The sequence below is a fragment of the Myzus persicae genome, unplaced genomic scaffold (assembly GCF_001856785.1).
Source record: "Myzus persicae strain clone G006 unplaced genomic scaffold, MPER_G0061.0, whole genome shotgun sequence".
Lineage (NCBI taxonomy): Eukaryota > Metazoa > Arthropoda > Insecta > Hemiptera > Aphididae > Myzus > Myzus persicae.
Genome location: NW_019104005.1, coordinates 58,779 through 75,580, shown reverse-complemented (window position 1 = coordinate 75,580; position 16,802 = coordinate 58,779). Strand labels below are relative to the sequence as shown.

General features: G+C 29.8%; 1 protein-coding gene across 1 annotated transcript in view; it reads right to left on the bottom strand.

The window, feature by feature from the left end:
- Positions 1-7,820, bottom strand: part of LOC111037500 (atrial natriuretic peptide receptor 1) — a 68,988-nt gene extending 61,168 nt beyond the window's left edge. Inside the window, exon 1 of the mRNA XM_022320121.1 lies at positions 7,579-7,820. Within this exon, the coding sequence (XP_022175813.1) occupies positions 7,579-7,820 (242 nt within the window). The remainder of the gene's footprint in view (positions 1-7,578) is intronic.
- Positions 7,821-16,802: the final 8,982 nt, after the last annotated feature.

Sequence of the window (16,802 nt, the reverse complement as noted above, 5' to 3'; positions counted from 1 at the left end):
CAAAGTTAAAATAATAAGATTGCAATTTCAAAAATTAAATACGAGTAGTTAAAAAATGTATTACACAATACAAAACAATACTTAACATATTGTACAAGATTTATGTAAAAATGTATATTTTTGATTTAATGTACACAGGTTTTATTAAGAATTATAGCTTATAACATTACATCTATGTCATGATTGTATTTTTTTTAAATGAAGTGTGTAATATTACAGTATGTGAAAAACTAATTGTTAATTACAATAAAATAATTGCAAATATACATATATTTTGTAGTGCATCAGATTTCATTAATAATTATAAACTCAAATTCATCTGATAATTGTATTATTATAAAACCACTCTATATCAAACATCAACCCCTCAATAATAATTATATTTACCTAGTTTTAAATCACCTGAGTACGTATAATAAATTATTATATTTTGTCCACACAAAAGTGAACAGAATAAATTATTATTATTAGTTATTATTATGATTATCTATCAGTTTAGAATTTTAGCAGTATATCGTTTGAAGAATTTATTAATGACTATCATATTACTATTTTAAATTGAAGAAATAGAGGATAGTGGTCTGTGATTATTGCTGCGATGATCAGAGATGTCTGTTATGAAAATAATATGACCTAAAGACGAGTTGGATGTTGTTCTCGTCGGTATATTAATATAAGGTATGAAATTATTGTTATATATTGATTGCAGATAATTGAAGGGGGAGGGTAGTATTTATTATTATTTTGTGATGTTATAATATTATCATAGTAATATTATAGGTTGGTCGGGTAGGTTAGGTTAGGCGAAATACCACGCTCGGCGGTGCTGTTAAATTGCATAATTGAAACGCCGTGTAACGGATGCCTATCTCCATGTGTTGCCCGTCTAACATATTTATACAAATACTGAAATGCACCACTCGAACTTAAATATAATATGCACACATTACACCTCTACATACCACCATAATAGGCTATTGCACTAGTAAGATACGTCTTGTTTTAAGTTGGTATAAAATAATTTATTACAATCACGATACGAGGCGGTAAATTGTTAAATTGTAACTACGACCAAAAAAGATGTCCAAAACACAATAGTATATTTCATGGACAATAATGCCTGCAGATAAAGATTTTTCACAAAAACAACTTGGAACAAATCCACTGAAAATGATGGGAGTATTTGTTTGGTTTTAATTAACCATAGTTAATATTATCCTAAAACGAAATGAAATATAAAATTAATGGCAATCAAATCGGATACGCCAACAGGAGGATAATATAACTATTCCGGACATCTATATTCAATACAATCAGATTATTACTTATTATTACTGAGATGAGATGACTATACTACGTAGTGATTTCACCTTTTCAATTTAATATTATCTGCAAGATTTAAAGTTTAAACCTAATATTCGCCATGATCAATTCGGTTTCCTGAAAATCAGTCATGTAGGTATGATGACAAATTCATTTCGCTACACCAGTTTCAAAAAGACATAAATTCTTATAAATTAATGAAATATATTTTTATGGTCGTCAAATAAACTCAAAACGAACCGGAGGAAATGTTGATTTTATAATTATATAATCTCGTTCGAAAGAAACTTTTTTTTGCAAGAATATACGTTTCGTTATGACATATCCGTCATTGAAGGTTGTTAATATTGGTCGCATAGCCGACAAACTGATAATAAATGTGTGTGTGTGTGTGTGTGTTAATATTCGTCACACATCTATCTTTTTATTTTATATACAATTGCTTTCGTAAAAATTAAGCTAAAATTTAAATTATTTGAATTGATTAGATATCACGTTTTGTTCTCTTAAAATATTTATGTAAATTATTCAAAAACCCAGGCTTTAATTTTAATTTACTATACTGCAAATGACATATAACATCTATTACACTCTTATCTAACTGGTCTTCCTATTTTCAAAATTCAATACATCTTTTATATTAAAATACATATATATAAATAGATATTGGAATCAAAAAAATGTAGGTTTGAAAGAGTATGATTTAAATTATATAAATAAATTATGATGTAAACAACTACGCGTACTTCAAAACTTATTGTTGCATTCACGAATTGTTTACATAGGGTGGATTACATTATGTCGCTATGATTATTAAAATCTTGCCATATTTAGATTGAAAAAGGTTAAATAAGTAAATACTATTTTAATATGAAGAAAATCAATAACCTAATCTAACCTAACTTAAACTCACATAGATATAAACAAAAAATAAAAACATTTAATAATATTGAAAATTATCTGAGTAACCTCATTACCATAGCGCAAACGATACTGATCTGTTGTAATTAATATACATATTTTTAATTTAATCATATTAATGAATTATAATTAAAATCATCTTTTCTCAACCATCATCCGACATGGTACATATTATATTTTGGATCAACACATTATACAATTGTTAAAAAAAACATTAAATTGTAAATGGTATACTTTGATTATAATTTCGAACGCATTAAACTTAAATGTTATTACGCTATCTGAGAGAGAGATCCTCAGTTACACCCCACTGTTTTTCTACGTCATCGGGCAAGTTATTTACTATCTATAGTATATAGATTCTATACAATACAATTACCTAGTACAATGAGTAAATTTGATAGTTAACTAAAAATATAGTGAAGAACAGTTGCGGATTGATGTATTTATTTTTAATCGCTTCTCTGTGCTTTATGTACACTTCTTATTTAGATAAAAATAAAAGAAACCGAATAACTGAATTATATTGAAAACCATCTGAGTAACCTCAATCACAACAGTGTAAACGATACTGATATATTATAATACAATTATAGCATATATATTATTTTGATTCCAATTATCTTATATAATAATAACAAATCATTTTTCAGCCATCGTTATAAACACGTCACATACCTTTGAATATATTTTGGATCAACACATTATAACAAATACTACAATTAAATATTACATTATGGGTAAACCTCGATTCGAATTTCGAATGCATTTTCGTTACTTTATAGAGAAAGACTAAAAACAGGAAAAACCTCCCACTCCCTGTTTTCGCCATCGCCTTGTGACTACAACTAAAAATATAAAAATATATTGAAGATCAGTTGCGAGTTTATTGTATTTATATTTAGTTTCTTCTCTTATATACTATACTTGTGAATATTGGCTTAACATTGCAGTGCCTATAGACACTATAGTGTTTATCTTATGCGTATCCTGACAACATCCTAGGTCGGACGTGATGCGTCTATACAGTACACGAAATTTTATTTTGATAATAATATTGTGTAAGCTCGAGTTCATCATAACAACACACCCCTCGCACCGTAGCCAATTCCCCGGAGTTAAGTTAGGTATAATATTTATTTATTTTTTTGTTTGCGGCTCGTTTGAAATTGGTCCTTTTGGAGCAATATACGGTGGGCTAAACCGATGGGTTTATATTTTATAATTATTACCTGTATTATTATGAAAGTCTCCGTACTACAGGTTTACCAAAAACAATCTAAAAAACCCAGTTATAGGAATTCATATTAAAAATAAATTGCATTAGCACATGGACAGAATAATTTACATTGTTTTTTAGTAATATTAACGGAACGTCCATGTGTATCTATTTTGGTATTGTTGTTTTTTGAGATTCTGAGAATTTTACGTGTTCTAAAAACTAGTAGTTTTTGGTCTCGGGCCTTTCCGTGGAAGTTATGAATAATAGATATATTATTATTTATTGGACATCTCCTACGATAGAAATTGTTTCCAGAATAATCAATATTGTATTTCTGCACATAATGTAAATCACAAAATATGCTATAATATTATGAGTTAATAAATTATGATTATATACAAATATATACTTTTTATTTGCACACATAGTGATTATTATTGAAATATCAAGACATTTTTTTGAAGACGCATTTGGCGCTGGGCGAGCACATTTTAGTGCAGTCGTAACATAGTATTACATAACTATAAAAGTATATGTATTATCGGTCACGGAAGAACAGCTGGTCTCACACACACAATAATCACTTTTTTTGTATTGTTTTATTTATTTTAGTTATAATTATTATTGAATGTGTCTAACTGTCTTGTGAGTTATATAATATGTAGATTAAACACTGCGTTATCGCGAGCCGCCGAGTCGGCTGCGCGAATATTATTTTAACACAGCCGCCGTGATTTTTGTCTCGTACCGTACGGTGTCGTGTCAGTACCGGCATGTGACAAATTTTTTTTTTTTTTTTTTTTTTTTTATTTTTAATGTTTTTTTTTTTTACTTATTTATATTCCTATAATTGTGAGCCATATTATAAGGGCCAGTTATTATATTTTCTTTAACGAGTTTGCTAATCGCCACAAAAATTGTTAAATTTTAGGGGCACATCGCCAAATATTTTATATTGTATTATAGTTTTTTTGGCGATAATCGCCACGTATTTTATCATCTTTAATAGATTGTTGGCATGAATCGTCACTTATATTATTAAATTGTGGGCTAGAATCACCACTAATATCATCAATATTAATTATTATTTGTTCATTACTGATAAGTGGTGATTGTAAAGTGTATTATTATTATAGCTACAAGACCAGCTGGCGTGTCTGAGCCTCACAAATTGTGAGTTCTTTAATTATTATTTTTATATATTGGTGAACTAGAAGGGCCGCAAATTATCTTTATATTAATATCAAGTATATACACGCCTACAGTTATAATAGTTACTACTACATAGTTGTATTTTGTTTGGCTATGAGGACCGTGCATTTATAATTATTATTTTTTATACCTGTGTGATGCTGTGATTTATTTTTATTAGTAATTATTCAAATTGTCTATTGTGCTTAAACGTGCTTATTTTTTTAATTGTAAACATACTCACATCCATACATTCTTATACATAAATACACATTCCATTACACAACACACGCTACATATCTCCACTGTATATTTGTCTTGCGCGATTCCGAAAATTACTATTTGAGCTATTACACCACCACACAACCAGCTAGTCCTCCATATTTTTTTAGATCTATAGGGGTTAGTCGGTTAGTGTAATATAAAAATAAGTTGATGTGCGAACGCACGTATTACTACTGTACGCTCCCGGCCTTTACACATAAATGTGTAAAATGTTTACCGTTTAAGAAGATTTTGTTTGTGCCTGTCATAACTTTCTTTTAAAAACACACATCATTATAAAACCAATACATTCATCGAAATATACTGAATTTAGACAGGCGTTTTTGCATTTAAAAAACAAATTATTCATTTCTACCTGAATAAAGATTCTGAACGAAGCCAATTTTACTAAGAAATGAAAAGTGATTATGTGAAAAACGAATGCCACGATATTCTTGACATATAATATTATTATATGGGTATTGTTGTCAACAATTTAAATTGTTCTTAATACCATTATATATTTTCTTCGATATTTTTCATATATCTAACACAATGCATGAAGTGTAATAATAAGTATTGTATGCCAAATCTAAAGATAGTTTGTATTCATAAAATGTAAAGTAACAAAATAAAAATGTTATTTATACATAATATTATAATATTAAATACCTACTCCTACTCCATATTATAATATTTTATTATAAAAACCAAAATATTTATAAGATTACAATAAATAATACAAGATCATTATTTTACGAAATTCCATTAATTGTTTAATATTTACTTGAGTTTTGTTTTCGGTTTTAATTGTTTGTTTTTAATTTGTAACTAGAAATATATTTAAAAAAAAGTTTTCAATTGCCGATATACATTGATATAAATATAACAAAATAAATTTGTTGTCTTGCTAAAAAGTTCGAAGTTATTATAATTCTGCATCAATTGTTGTTTTTTCTCGGGTTATTCGAAACATTAATTTATAATGGGTGTTATAACAAAATTGAACTTCCTACACATATTTCTATTAAGACTAAACTGTGTTACAAGAATGTATTCAAATATTTTTTAAACAATAAAAACTAATTATGTTTCTTTCTATGTATGTACATAATATTGTATGTATTATTTATACATATTATTTAATGTTTAAGAATATAAAAACAATTATGGAGTTCCAAGTTTTCTGAACGCATGATTGATTCCAAATAATTAGTAAAGTGTAAAATGTATAATAAAATAATGCAAAATTTAGTAAAATAATATATTTTATAAATATCGCCTCACGCACTACCTACTGTGATATTGTACTATATGTGGTTACCTCCTTGTGTTCACATTACGGCCCTACTAGTCGTATGGATTTCAAACAAAAAATTAATCATAAATCTTTCTTTAAACCGTTTAAACGATATGTTTTTGTTATACATATTTATCATGTACTACACATCTGTAGCAGGACGTGATAGTACCCATTTATTATTATAACATATTACACATACTCATGAAAACCGTTTGACGGTGTCTTGAGCAATATAAATAACACTGAAAACAGCGTACCTACTACCACTATTGCGTTTCAGGTACCTACCTACCTACCTATGTCAAGTGCAATGATTTTTTAAAGTGAGTCGGTGGCCTAGAGTTTTCACTTGGAAATTTGCTCGATTGCTGTGCAAGCAACGAAGGTATATGAAACGAAAAAAGGTCAAAGTCACGACCTCGGTTTTCTCTTCGTATTATACGCATCGTATTATACGACCCCAACGGTACAATGATAAGACACGATATTTCAAATGAAAATCGACAGTGGTACATCATTATTGTACCGGTATATCTATGACACGGTAGTACATAAATGTAGGAACAAGAAACCTATACCTACATACAAGGGAGTAATTTCTGCAGTTTTTCAACAAAGGTACTATACTATACGTATACTACTATTACGTATCATAAACGAGCCAATTTTTTTGTTTTAGGTTCCAAGATGGGCTTTCGGCTGTCTCACCGGCGAGCTGTTGTAAACAATAATACGAAAACTAAAAAAACTCCATTCCGACGCAAAGCGTATTTATAACTGTCTGTCTAGCATTTTATTTCTATTATACCGCGGGTTTATCGCGTACACGCGGACACATTTCATACGAACATCGTCATCGACAGACGCGTTTGTGATAAATAGGTATGTGTGTATATTGTATAATATATATACGGTATATATAAACTTATAGTAAACGACATTCGTCAGAATACTAATAGAACGTCCACATAACGGTGTGGGTGAATCGTCCTCCTGCAGAGTTTGTTTTCGGCAAAGGATAGCGGTGCACAAGAGTTGACCCTACGGGATATAATATCGGTAAAACATATACTTCCCGACCCGAACGTGACTTTATGTATAATCCCCGAGTACACCTACACCAGCTATATTTTATTACGTACAACATTTACGCCTAATATACATAGGTACATATTTAATTTATATGCACTGCGACTGTAAGAAAAATGAAGTGAGATCACCGGATGCCTTCTCTCCTCTTCCTTTATCATGTATTAATTACTTGTATCACGTATTCTCATTACGCCGTTGGGCATAGATTGTATAAATCTTATAATAATACTATACACATATATTCCGACTACGACTGTTTTACCTGTTCTCGACTTTCTTCAGACGTACCCTGTGGTGGGCCAGGAACTTCTTGTTGACCATGTCCAGAGCTAGGTCGACGGCCGGTCCGCATCGTTCCAGGTCGAACGGCGAGTCCAGTTTGGTGGTCATCAGCACGCCCACCTTGTACTCGACGAATCCCGCGGCGGCCTGCACGGCGAGTGGTGGCTGCAACAGCTGCAGCAACAGCCACGCGGACACCGCCCACCCCGTCGTCAACATCATTCGACGGCGTATAATCGCTTGCGACGGCGATGCGATTGCTGTAGCGGAAGTGGCGGCGACGGCGATGGTGGCGACGACGACGACGGAGGCGGTGACGATGACGACGACGACTGCGACTAAGGTCCGCGACGACGTGGACACCGTGAAAGGATCGCACCGACCGCCACCGCCGCCGCGTTCATCCACGAGACACGCACCCGCCCGCGCGCATGACCGTTGCGTCGCCCCGCGCACTTGTTGAATTTCCCGAGGGCTGATTTTTCACACCCCTCCGCCACCGCTGCCGCGACTATGGTGCCGGTTCAGATGTATAGACAGTGTTATTACGCAAGCCACGGCCGCCGCTGCACTCGTGTCAACAAGTGTATGATATTGTATATAAATATGTACAGGGTATAATCATCAAGCATGCTAATCCTTTATTAAGTACTGTAAAGTGTAAATTATTTAGTGGATCAGTTTTTGAAAATTTCTATACACCTACTTCAAAATTTGAACTTATATAGTTTCTCAGTTATTAAAATGTTCATATGTAGATAGTAGGTATACTAAGGATAATAATCCTTAAAAATGGTTTTACAAAAATAAAAAATATGAATCTAGTATTTACTATCCTTGGATCATTTTTACAAATTCTTAATTTGTATAGATTAATATTATTCACTAAGTTGTTCAAGTAGATCCCACATCTTCCAAACCTTTTATATCATTGACCTATAAATTTGCTCATAAAATTAAGTAACTCAAGAATGACTAATTTATATTTTTATTTTGATACGCAAAAATGTCCAGAAAAATATCCGCTGAATAATAAGGAGTCGAAAAGGTGGGTTTTCATTAAAAATTCATACACAAATCTGTAGTGGGGCACTCCACCGAGTAGTACAAATCCTTAAGTAGTACAAAAGTCACCCTGTATATAATGATATGAGCCTGCGGATAACCTCTACGATCCAAGGCTGAATTATAAACCACGCGTTTTCTCAGAATCGATCTCGTGTCGATCACGGTGAATACACAATATTATAATATATTATAATTTACATATTATATTACACTCGGGCATTTGGCACATAAAAAATATTATGTTTATTTTTCAGTTTTTCTGTTTTTTACTACCTCGCGGTACCGTAGTTATCGCCTCAGCGTCCTAATATTTGCCCGTCGTTTCGTAAATATAAAATCGACCTAATCATGTAATAATGAGCTTGAAGCGTGTTTGCATATATAAAACGGTAGGTACCTATACTGGAGGGAAAAACAAAAAAAAATTCCACGTATAAGTGCACGCTTGGCGAATAATAATAATAATAATAATAATAATAATAACACGCAGGTGTTCGATTTGGTACGGTTTTCGGTTTCCAGAAAACTTTACGGCGCCGCCATTTGTTGCACGAGGCTGCTGTTGCAGTGACTTTATATCGTATATAACATTGTACCGTATGTATATGAGGGACGTGTATATAGTTTTTTTTCCAAAGTATATATTATAATATTTATATATATATATATTTGATATAATGACGATGTAGTACCAGACTTGAATATTTATTGTAAACCACCTTATTTATGTCGAGCTATGTAGTTGCACGCTAGTGTACATATAGGTATGTATATCATGTAATGCGAATTCAAAGTTATACAGCCGTCAAATGACGAGAACTTTTTTCACTCTTTTTTTTTATCTAGACATAAGTTATCTCAGCAAATGTAAATCCGTAGTACGAAAAATAGTAGTTTTGCATTTCTATATTATAATAACTGACGAAATCGCTATATGTGGCCTTCGTGATTCACTGAACTACTTTGATATTATTATCATGTGTGGTGAGAATAAATGCATTTATATATAGGTACCGACAAACGATTGAACGATCATAAAAATACTCTTAATATTAATATTTTAAGGACGATTATTATAATAATAACTAAACGAAATAAAAAATACATTAAAAAAATTAAATTTTTTAATTGATTACTGCTATTTTTACTTTTCAGATTTGTATACAATATATTATACTGTATATTTACGGAATTTCAGTAAACATTTAACTTTGTTTTATTTAGTTACTTTAGTATATTATTATGATGGTTATCCTCAAAAATATTACAAGCTTACGAGGTTGAAAATTATTTTTTATTTCAACGAACGTGGACTTTATAAAATCGAAAATATTGGTTTGTGGCAACTATTAATTCATTGATTAGTATTTATTGAATTATAAAAATGACTCCACCTGATTACAACTCCACATTATACAAAATTGATATAATAAATATAACATTTCGTAATTAATTATATCATATGGGTGTTTATTTATCGAATCAATTAAAATGTATAAATTCCATGTAACATATTCTTCTGTTATTAATTAATAGACAATTAAAATAATGAGTTAACCTTAATCCAGCAATTTATACCTATTTATTACCTATACTGATAAAATAAAATATATTATTATAATCGTGGACAGTGGTTATTCTACAAAGACTTTTTTCGCTACAACATTATTCTTCGTTGATTAAATTTTTTTTTTCAATATGAGCTGTACCTGCAGGTTCTTTTTAGCTTAATTTAGTAGGTGACAGATAATAATCATTAGTTAAACTTAGATAGTTGGATTAAAATAAAAATTCCACCACGATAAACGAGAATACATTTCCATCAGTTTAATTTTAATTTTAATTATTACTTTGAGTAACTACGTATTTTATTTAATAAAATAATATCAAAAATAAAAGTTAATAATTTAGAAATAAAAATGTAAAAAGCTAATCTATTTTTGTAGCTATATTTTATAAACTAAAACGTAATAATTATCGATAACATCGATCAATATACGATAAATACACAGATATGTAGTGCACGATGTATACTTCAGATTTTTAATGTCTTTTTTTAGTGAATTTGAATTTTGCTGATAATAAAATTAATATCCCTAAAATGCTAGTGTATGTAGTATTTGTACTGTATATTATTACTTTTTAAGTTTCGGGTACGAAATCATATACTGTTGTGCGTCTAAATTACGTTATAGTGGCGTGCGACTGACAAAGCGTGGGCTGTGAAAAGCAAGGACAACAGACGATTGTCTTTATAGTGTTTGGACAATAAAACATTTGAATATAATTTGTTATATTGTACAAACTGTACTAAACTGTAACATTAAATATATTTTTCGACTTTTTAGTTTACAGCACAGATAAAAATTAATACTTAGGTATGTCACCAATCACAGCCTCGAATCGATGTTCGATATTATATATAGGTACTCACCTATATTATTGTACACACAAAATATAATACGAATTCCAAAATAATCAGACAAGATAATGTTCTTATTCAATATTATCATCAACTATTACCTACACGGTATTCGATTTTTCAATTATAATTACTCGTCGCAAAGGAATGTTATTTTAATTCCATGTAAAGGATAAGAGTTAGATATCCATAAGTATCACGGGCAGTATTCGAAACCGCGATACGATCGTTTTTCATGAACTGAATTCCCATTTTACGGGGAAAAAACAATTAAGAATGCTACGAGGTTGTAACATGTATAATATATATATATGTATTCCTAAGTAGGGTAATATCAAAAACGAGTATCGAACACATCTCCATATTTTATGTGTTTAGCTTATAATCTACACCGTCGCATACGAGGATGTCCTATATATATATATAGGCTGTTCCTAAACGGTAAACACACGATTTTTTTTTTTTACTTTCACGGTTTCAAGAACCACGGGAGTGTTGGAATTTTTTGAAAGTAAGTAGGTAACTTTATAATAATATTCATGTTGGTAGTCTCCAAAAAAAAAAAAATCCGAACGTCTAAGACACCCCATATACGCGTAATCCTATATTATATATACATCGTATAATATGTAATATGCATAGTAGGAAAGATAAGATAGGAAGGGACTGCTTTTAGTGACCTATAACATTTACCGATGTGACTTGTAACTTATAAGGTAGTTGTTCGCTTGAGGTCCACGGGACTCTACCAATTTGACATTTTAACCGAAAAAACTGGTTTATTTATGTTCACGTGTATATTACAAACGTCACATACTTTCTAGTCTTATCTTGTTTTTTTTAAATACTAATGACATTGTCGAATACGTAATATCGTCCTATCATATTTTTTTCTTTTCCCGTTTTTTTCGTTATTTTTTTTTCTCCCCTGATTACAAAATAACTAATAGGAATGCATAAAAAAATTTTATATAGTTATAACGATCGGTTTATTATTCATTCCGTATATTTAATTTAAATATTTTTTTTGTAATCAAATAAAATAATAATATTATACTAGAGCACAGTCATATTAATTGTATCAATTTGTTGTAATATATCTATGTGGATGAAATTAATTAAAGCTAAAGAAAAAATTAAAATAACCCGACAGTGCTGTCTTATAGATTTGAATAACTGTTTAAATTAAATATTATGAACTATTTAATCACTTTTCTAGTAATTATTAGTATGCGATTTATTTTTAGAAACATATTTTTTCAAATGTGTATGAAAACATCGTATTATTGATTTTAAATCACCAAGATCTGAGTAAATCAAACACTATGTTATACAATTTAAATTAGAACAAAGTAATTACAATTATTACACGTTTCATCAGTTATCATTAAAAGTTAAAACATCATATTAATCTTCTTGGAACTAATGGAACTATATTAAAATATTATATTTTCGACTAAAAAGGAAATAAAAAATGTCATTTTTTATACAGACTATTGATTTTTATTTTTTGTAATTAAAAATTTCTGAAAAACATCATTTCATATTATTTTAGTTATTTATAGAGTTTGGAATAGTGCATTTCGTCATGATTAAAGAGTATTTTGTACAAAGTCCGAAATGTATAAATATTGAGTACTGTTTTTCGATGTATTGTACAAAACGATTGTACTAGTTACAATAATTGTCCACTGTCAAACATTGCAAAAAAAAGTTCAATATAATTTTGTTCAACTATTTGTAAAGAAAAATCTTAAATTTGAAATTTGAAATTTGAAATGAATTAATGTTTTTAAGCGATTGTTAATTCTAAATGTAGGTTCCTATACATTACACTAGAGTAGTTGTATGGTACTTATAGATATTTTTAAATTAAAAATTCAAACCTGAGCAGTTAAAAATTACAAATTAAGGACATTTTATTTGTTAAGTACCAACTTATATAATTTTTGAATAAAAAAATGCATATGAAGTTTATAATTTACAACATTTCTGAAGAAATAATAAAACCAGTAAGTTCCTACAATATAATATTGTATTTTAATAGGTGAGTGTAGGTAAAGTAATTAGTTCATGGTACCAACACATCTACGCTTGATAAAGTGATGGTATATTATTATGATTACACCTTTGTGTTTAATTACTGTAACAGCACTGTAATGTTTATATGTTACTATCAAAGTGTTAAATCCCTGCATTCTGTAGAAAACCAAAATTTAGTTGGAAAAGTATTAAATGTATGTAATGATACTACTATATTCTATGGAATGCCGAACTTCAAGTCGAAAGTGCATACTATTGTCAAAGAATTATAAACACTTTGGTGCTACGGTTCAAGTCAATATCCCGATGTAGCAAAGGTCGAAATGGTTTAGCTGTTGTTATATAGGTGAACATAAAATAAATTATTTACAACTCATTATTATGAAGTTATTCATACTTGATTATTATATTATAATTGTATTTTAATATTATTTCAGATAACAGTATTGATGGGTATAAATAAACCGTTAAAAAACTAGGGAAAAGCTTTTAAAACTTTACACTCCAGCATCGAGGACTCAATTCACAATATTCCAAACAAATTTAGTAACGATTGACAAAGTTCTAATGAAAAATACATTTGTTTTAGAGCTAAAAGCAATCCTGCAACAATTCACCGATATTGGACTAGGTTTGTTCTAATAAACTTGCGAGTCAAAATATCATACCAAAAACTATATTTTATGCAGTTCAAAATGTCACGCATGAACTGCTGTATGCAAATAAATAGGTATATATACACAGGTAATTTATACAATTTTAAAATTAATTAAAATAATAAACGTATTATTTGATCGAATACTATTAAAAACTTCACATCTAACCTAACATTGCATTGGCATTCTAAATAGAAATCCTAGGACTTGTTTAGAATGTCAGGGTATAATAAAATGACATTTAAAAATCAGTACTGATTTTTAGGATATGAGGGTGTATTAACCATTTACCATTAATTGGTGAGATAGCGCATACCCTGTGAAAATAATACAAATATGCACGTATACGATCGTATACCATATAGTTTTTAATAATTGAGCAATCCAAATTTTGTGTTATTATTATTTATTGCCATATGACATTTAGTGTCTTATTGATCATCTATAAGTTGGAACCGTAAGATTTGTCATTACTGAGTAACTCATAATTGTATACAACGTAATGATATAGTTCCTAACCATGATTATTGCAGTTTTTTTTTTTTATAGAACGTTCGAGTTGCCACCGTCACTGAGTTGCCAAGATGATTATTTTATGTTAAATGTTATATGACCAGTGAAATAGTTGTCGACACATGGGTACAAAAATTAAAACGTACAAAACTATTAGTAACAAAAAATATATTTTTGTAAAGTTCGTCAACTTGTCAATGTATTCCGCAAGAGCTTTACAAAATAATTGTTCGCAAGCTAAGGCAATGGCTTTTTGAATGGTTAAATCTGATTATTTTTGCTCTAATATAAAATCACAATATTCATTGCATATATTTGCAACATTGTCTTAAATTCACAAATGAGAGTGGGGAGGGGGGGGGCTTAACCAGAAAATAAAACTGTGTGTGTAAAATTATTATTATCAATTATAATATCGGGTATCCCAACTCTTATTGTTTTCCCCTAAAATTAAATTCTATGCTACTGACCCAAAGTTTTTTTTAACGAAAACACAACTGATTGCCATGAATAGTACATACATAGAATGCTGTCAATATTCAACACTTTTCCGATAACATAATTCATAATATTGTATGCGGTGCACGTTATGGAGGCTCTAGATCTACAGGTGATCAAACAGCCAACGTCTAATGTGTTTGAACCCTAATGCAAACGTATCGACAAACTCGACTTTCTTTCTGCAATCAATTCCTCACTTCCGCGTTAGTCTACCACGATTGGTCGGGACCGTTTCGATTTCAGGACATATTTTTTTCTTCGCTTAGAGCATAATATATACGATGGAATATATAGTAAATGCAAAACATTAAGTTTTTTGTGCTCGAACTGAAGGCGTCGCGTACCCGAGTTTTTTGGCCTCAGACTGGATGCGTCGCTTAAGTATATTATTTTGTAGTGTAGACCGACATCGTCACAATAGTGCGAGTTTTTTGCCTGTTCCGAGTTTGGGGTGTTTCTCCGGTCCAGTGGTACACATCCCAACCTTCAGGAGAGGAGGAGGAAATAATTTATCCACCAAAATCAGAACCATAATTGTTTTTTTTTACACATAAATATTAAAATTAATTTTATGGTTTGGATACAAATATCGTAGGTACCAGCATATCGTGAAAATAAGAGTAGATACATTTAGTATACAAGAGAACTTAAAAAAATATGATATAAATTAATCAAACAAAATACCTTCTTTGCTCCCCTCGCCCACAATTATGCCACTGCGCCATAGAGTTTCTGGTAACATATTATTATATTATTAAACATTAAATATTTTTTTTTCGTACCTATTTATTTATTCAAAAAAATTGAAACCTAACAAAAATTGAAACCTAACAAAAATTGAAACCATAACCTTTTTGTTAAACCCATAGGTGTTCATTAAAAAAAAAGTGCTACAACTTGTTCGAAAATATATGGACCCCTTGCCCCATAGATAGGGTTAGGTAACATATTACTATGTTACTTAATGTCTTGAACAATTTTCTTCATAATTAACTGTGATATCGTATCATTATAATATTATATTGTTTAGCTGCCTGCACATTAACGAATCGTTGAAGTTTTGACGTAGTTACTAGTTGTAATCGATTCGACGGATGGATGAAGTACGGACACATATTATATAATATTATCGAATATTTATAAGCACATTGAGAATAGTATCGTCTAGATTATCGTTTCATAATTATTGTTATAGGAGGATGTATATCATCGCCTGCCAAAATACCATTTAAATACTTAAACGACTTTTCTTACTTTAATGCACAATATGACGGCGACAATTATTATACTTTTCTTCGGGGTTTTATACGAATATTATGAATTAACTAAATACAGGGTGATTCCCCGAGCATGATCGTTTTTTCATTTTTTCATTTTTTCATTGATTTATTTTAATTCTTGAAATTTTTAAAGATACCTAAACATCATATTTTTCAATTCTTGAGGTTTGTTCTAGTTTTTTCCAAAATATCAGAACCACCATTTTTATTGCAAAATATTTAGGGGATGCTTTTTTAGAAAATGTTGATGTACCAAATTCAATATTTTAATTCGTAGTTTTTCAGTTGTAAAACTGTTTTTTCTAAGGATAATAATCCTTAAAAATGGTTTAACAAAAAATAAAAAATATATGTAATATTGGATATAGTATTTATTATACTTGGACCATTTTTACACATTATTTTGATAGATTAATCAATAAATTTTCCAAATGACCATAGCTCCGTATTTTCAAAACCCATTATCTTCGATATAATATCTTTATAATACAAAGGTTAAATAACTCAAAAACTAGAATATTTTGTAGTCGACATTTTCAGAAAAAGTCTCCATTAAATAATTTACAGAATAAAAGAGAGGTTGTCATTAAAAATAAAGAATCTCAATCTTCGCTGGTCACTCCTTAAGTAGTACAAAAAAATCTCAAGACTTTGAAAATACAGTCTTTAAGTATATTTTAAAATCCCAAAAATCAGATTTTAAGTAATAGCGTCATTTAAA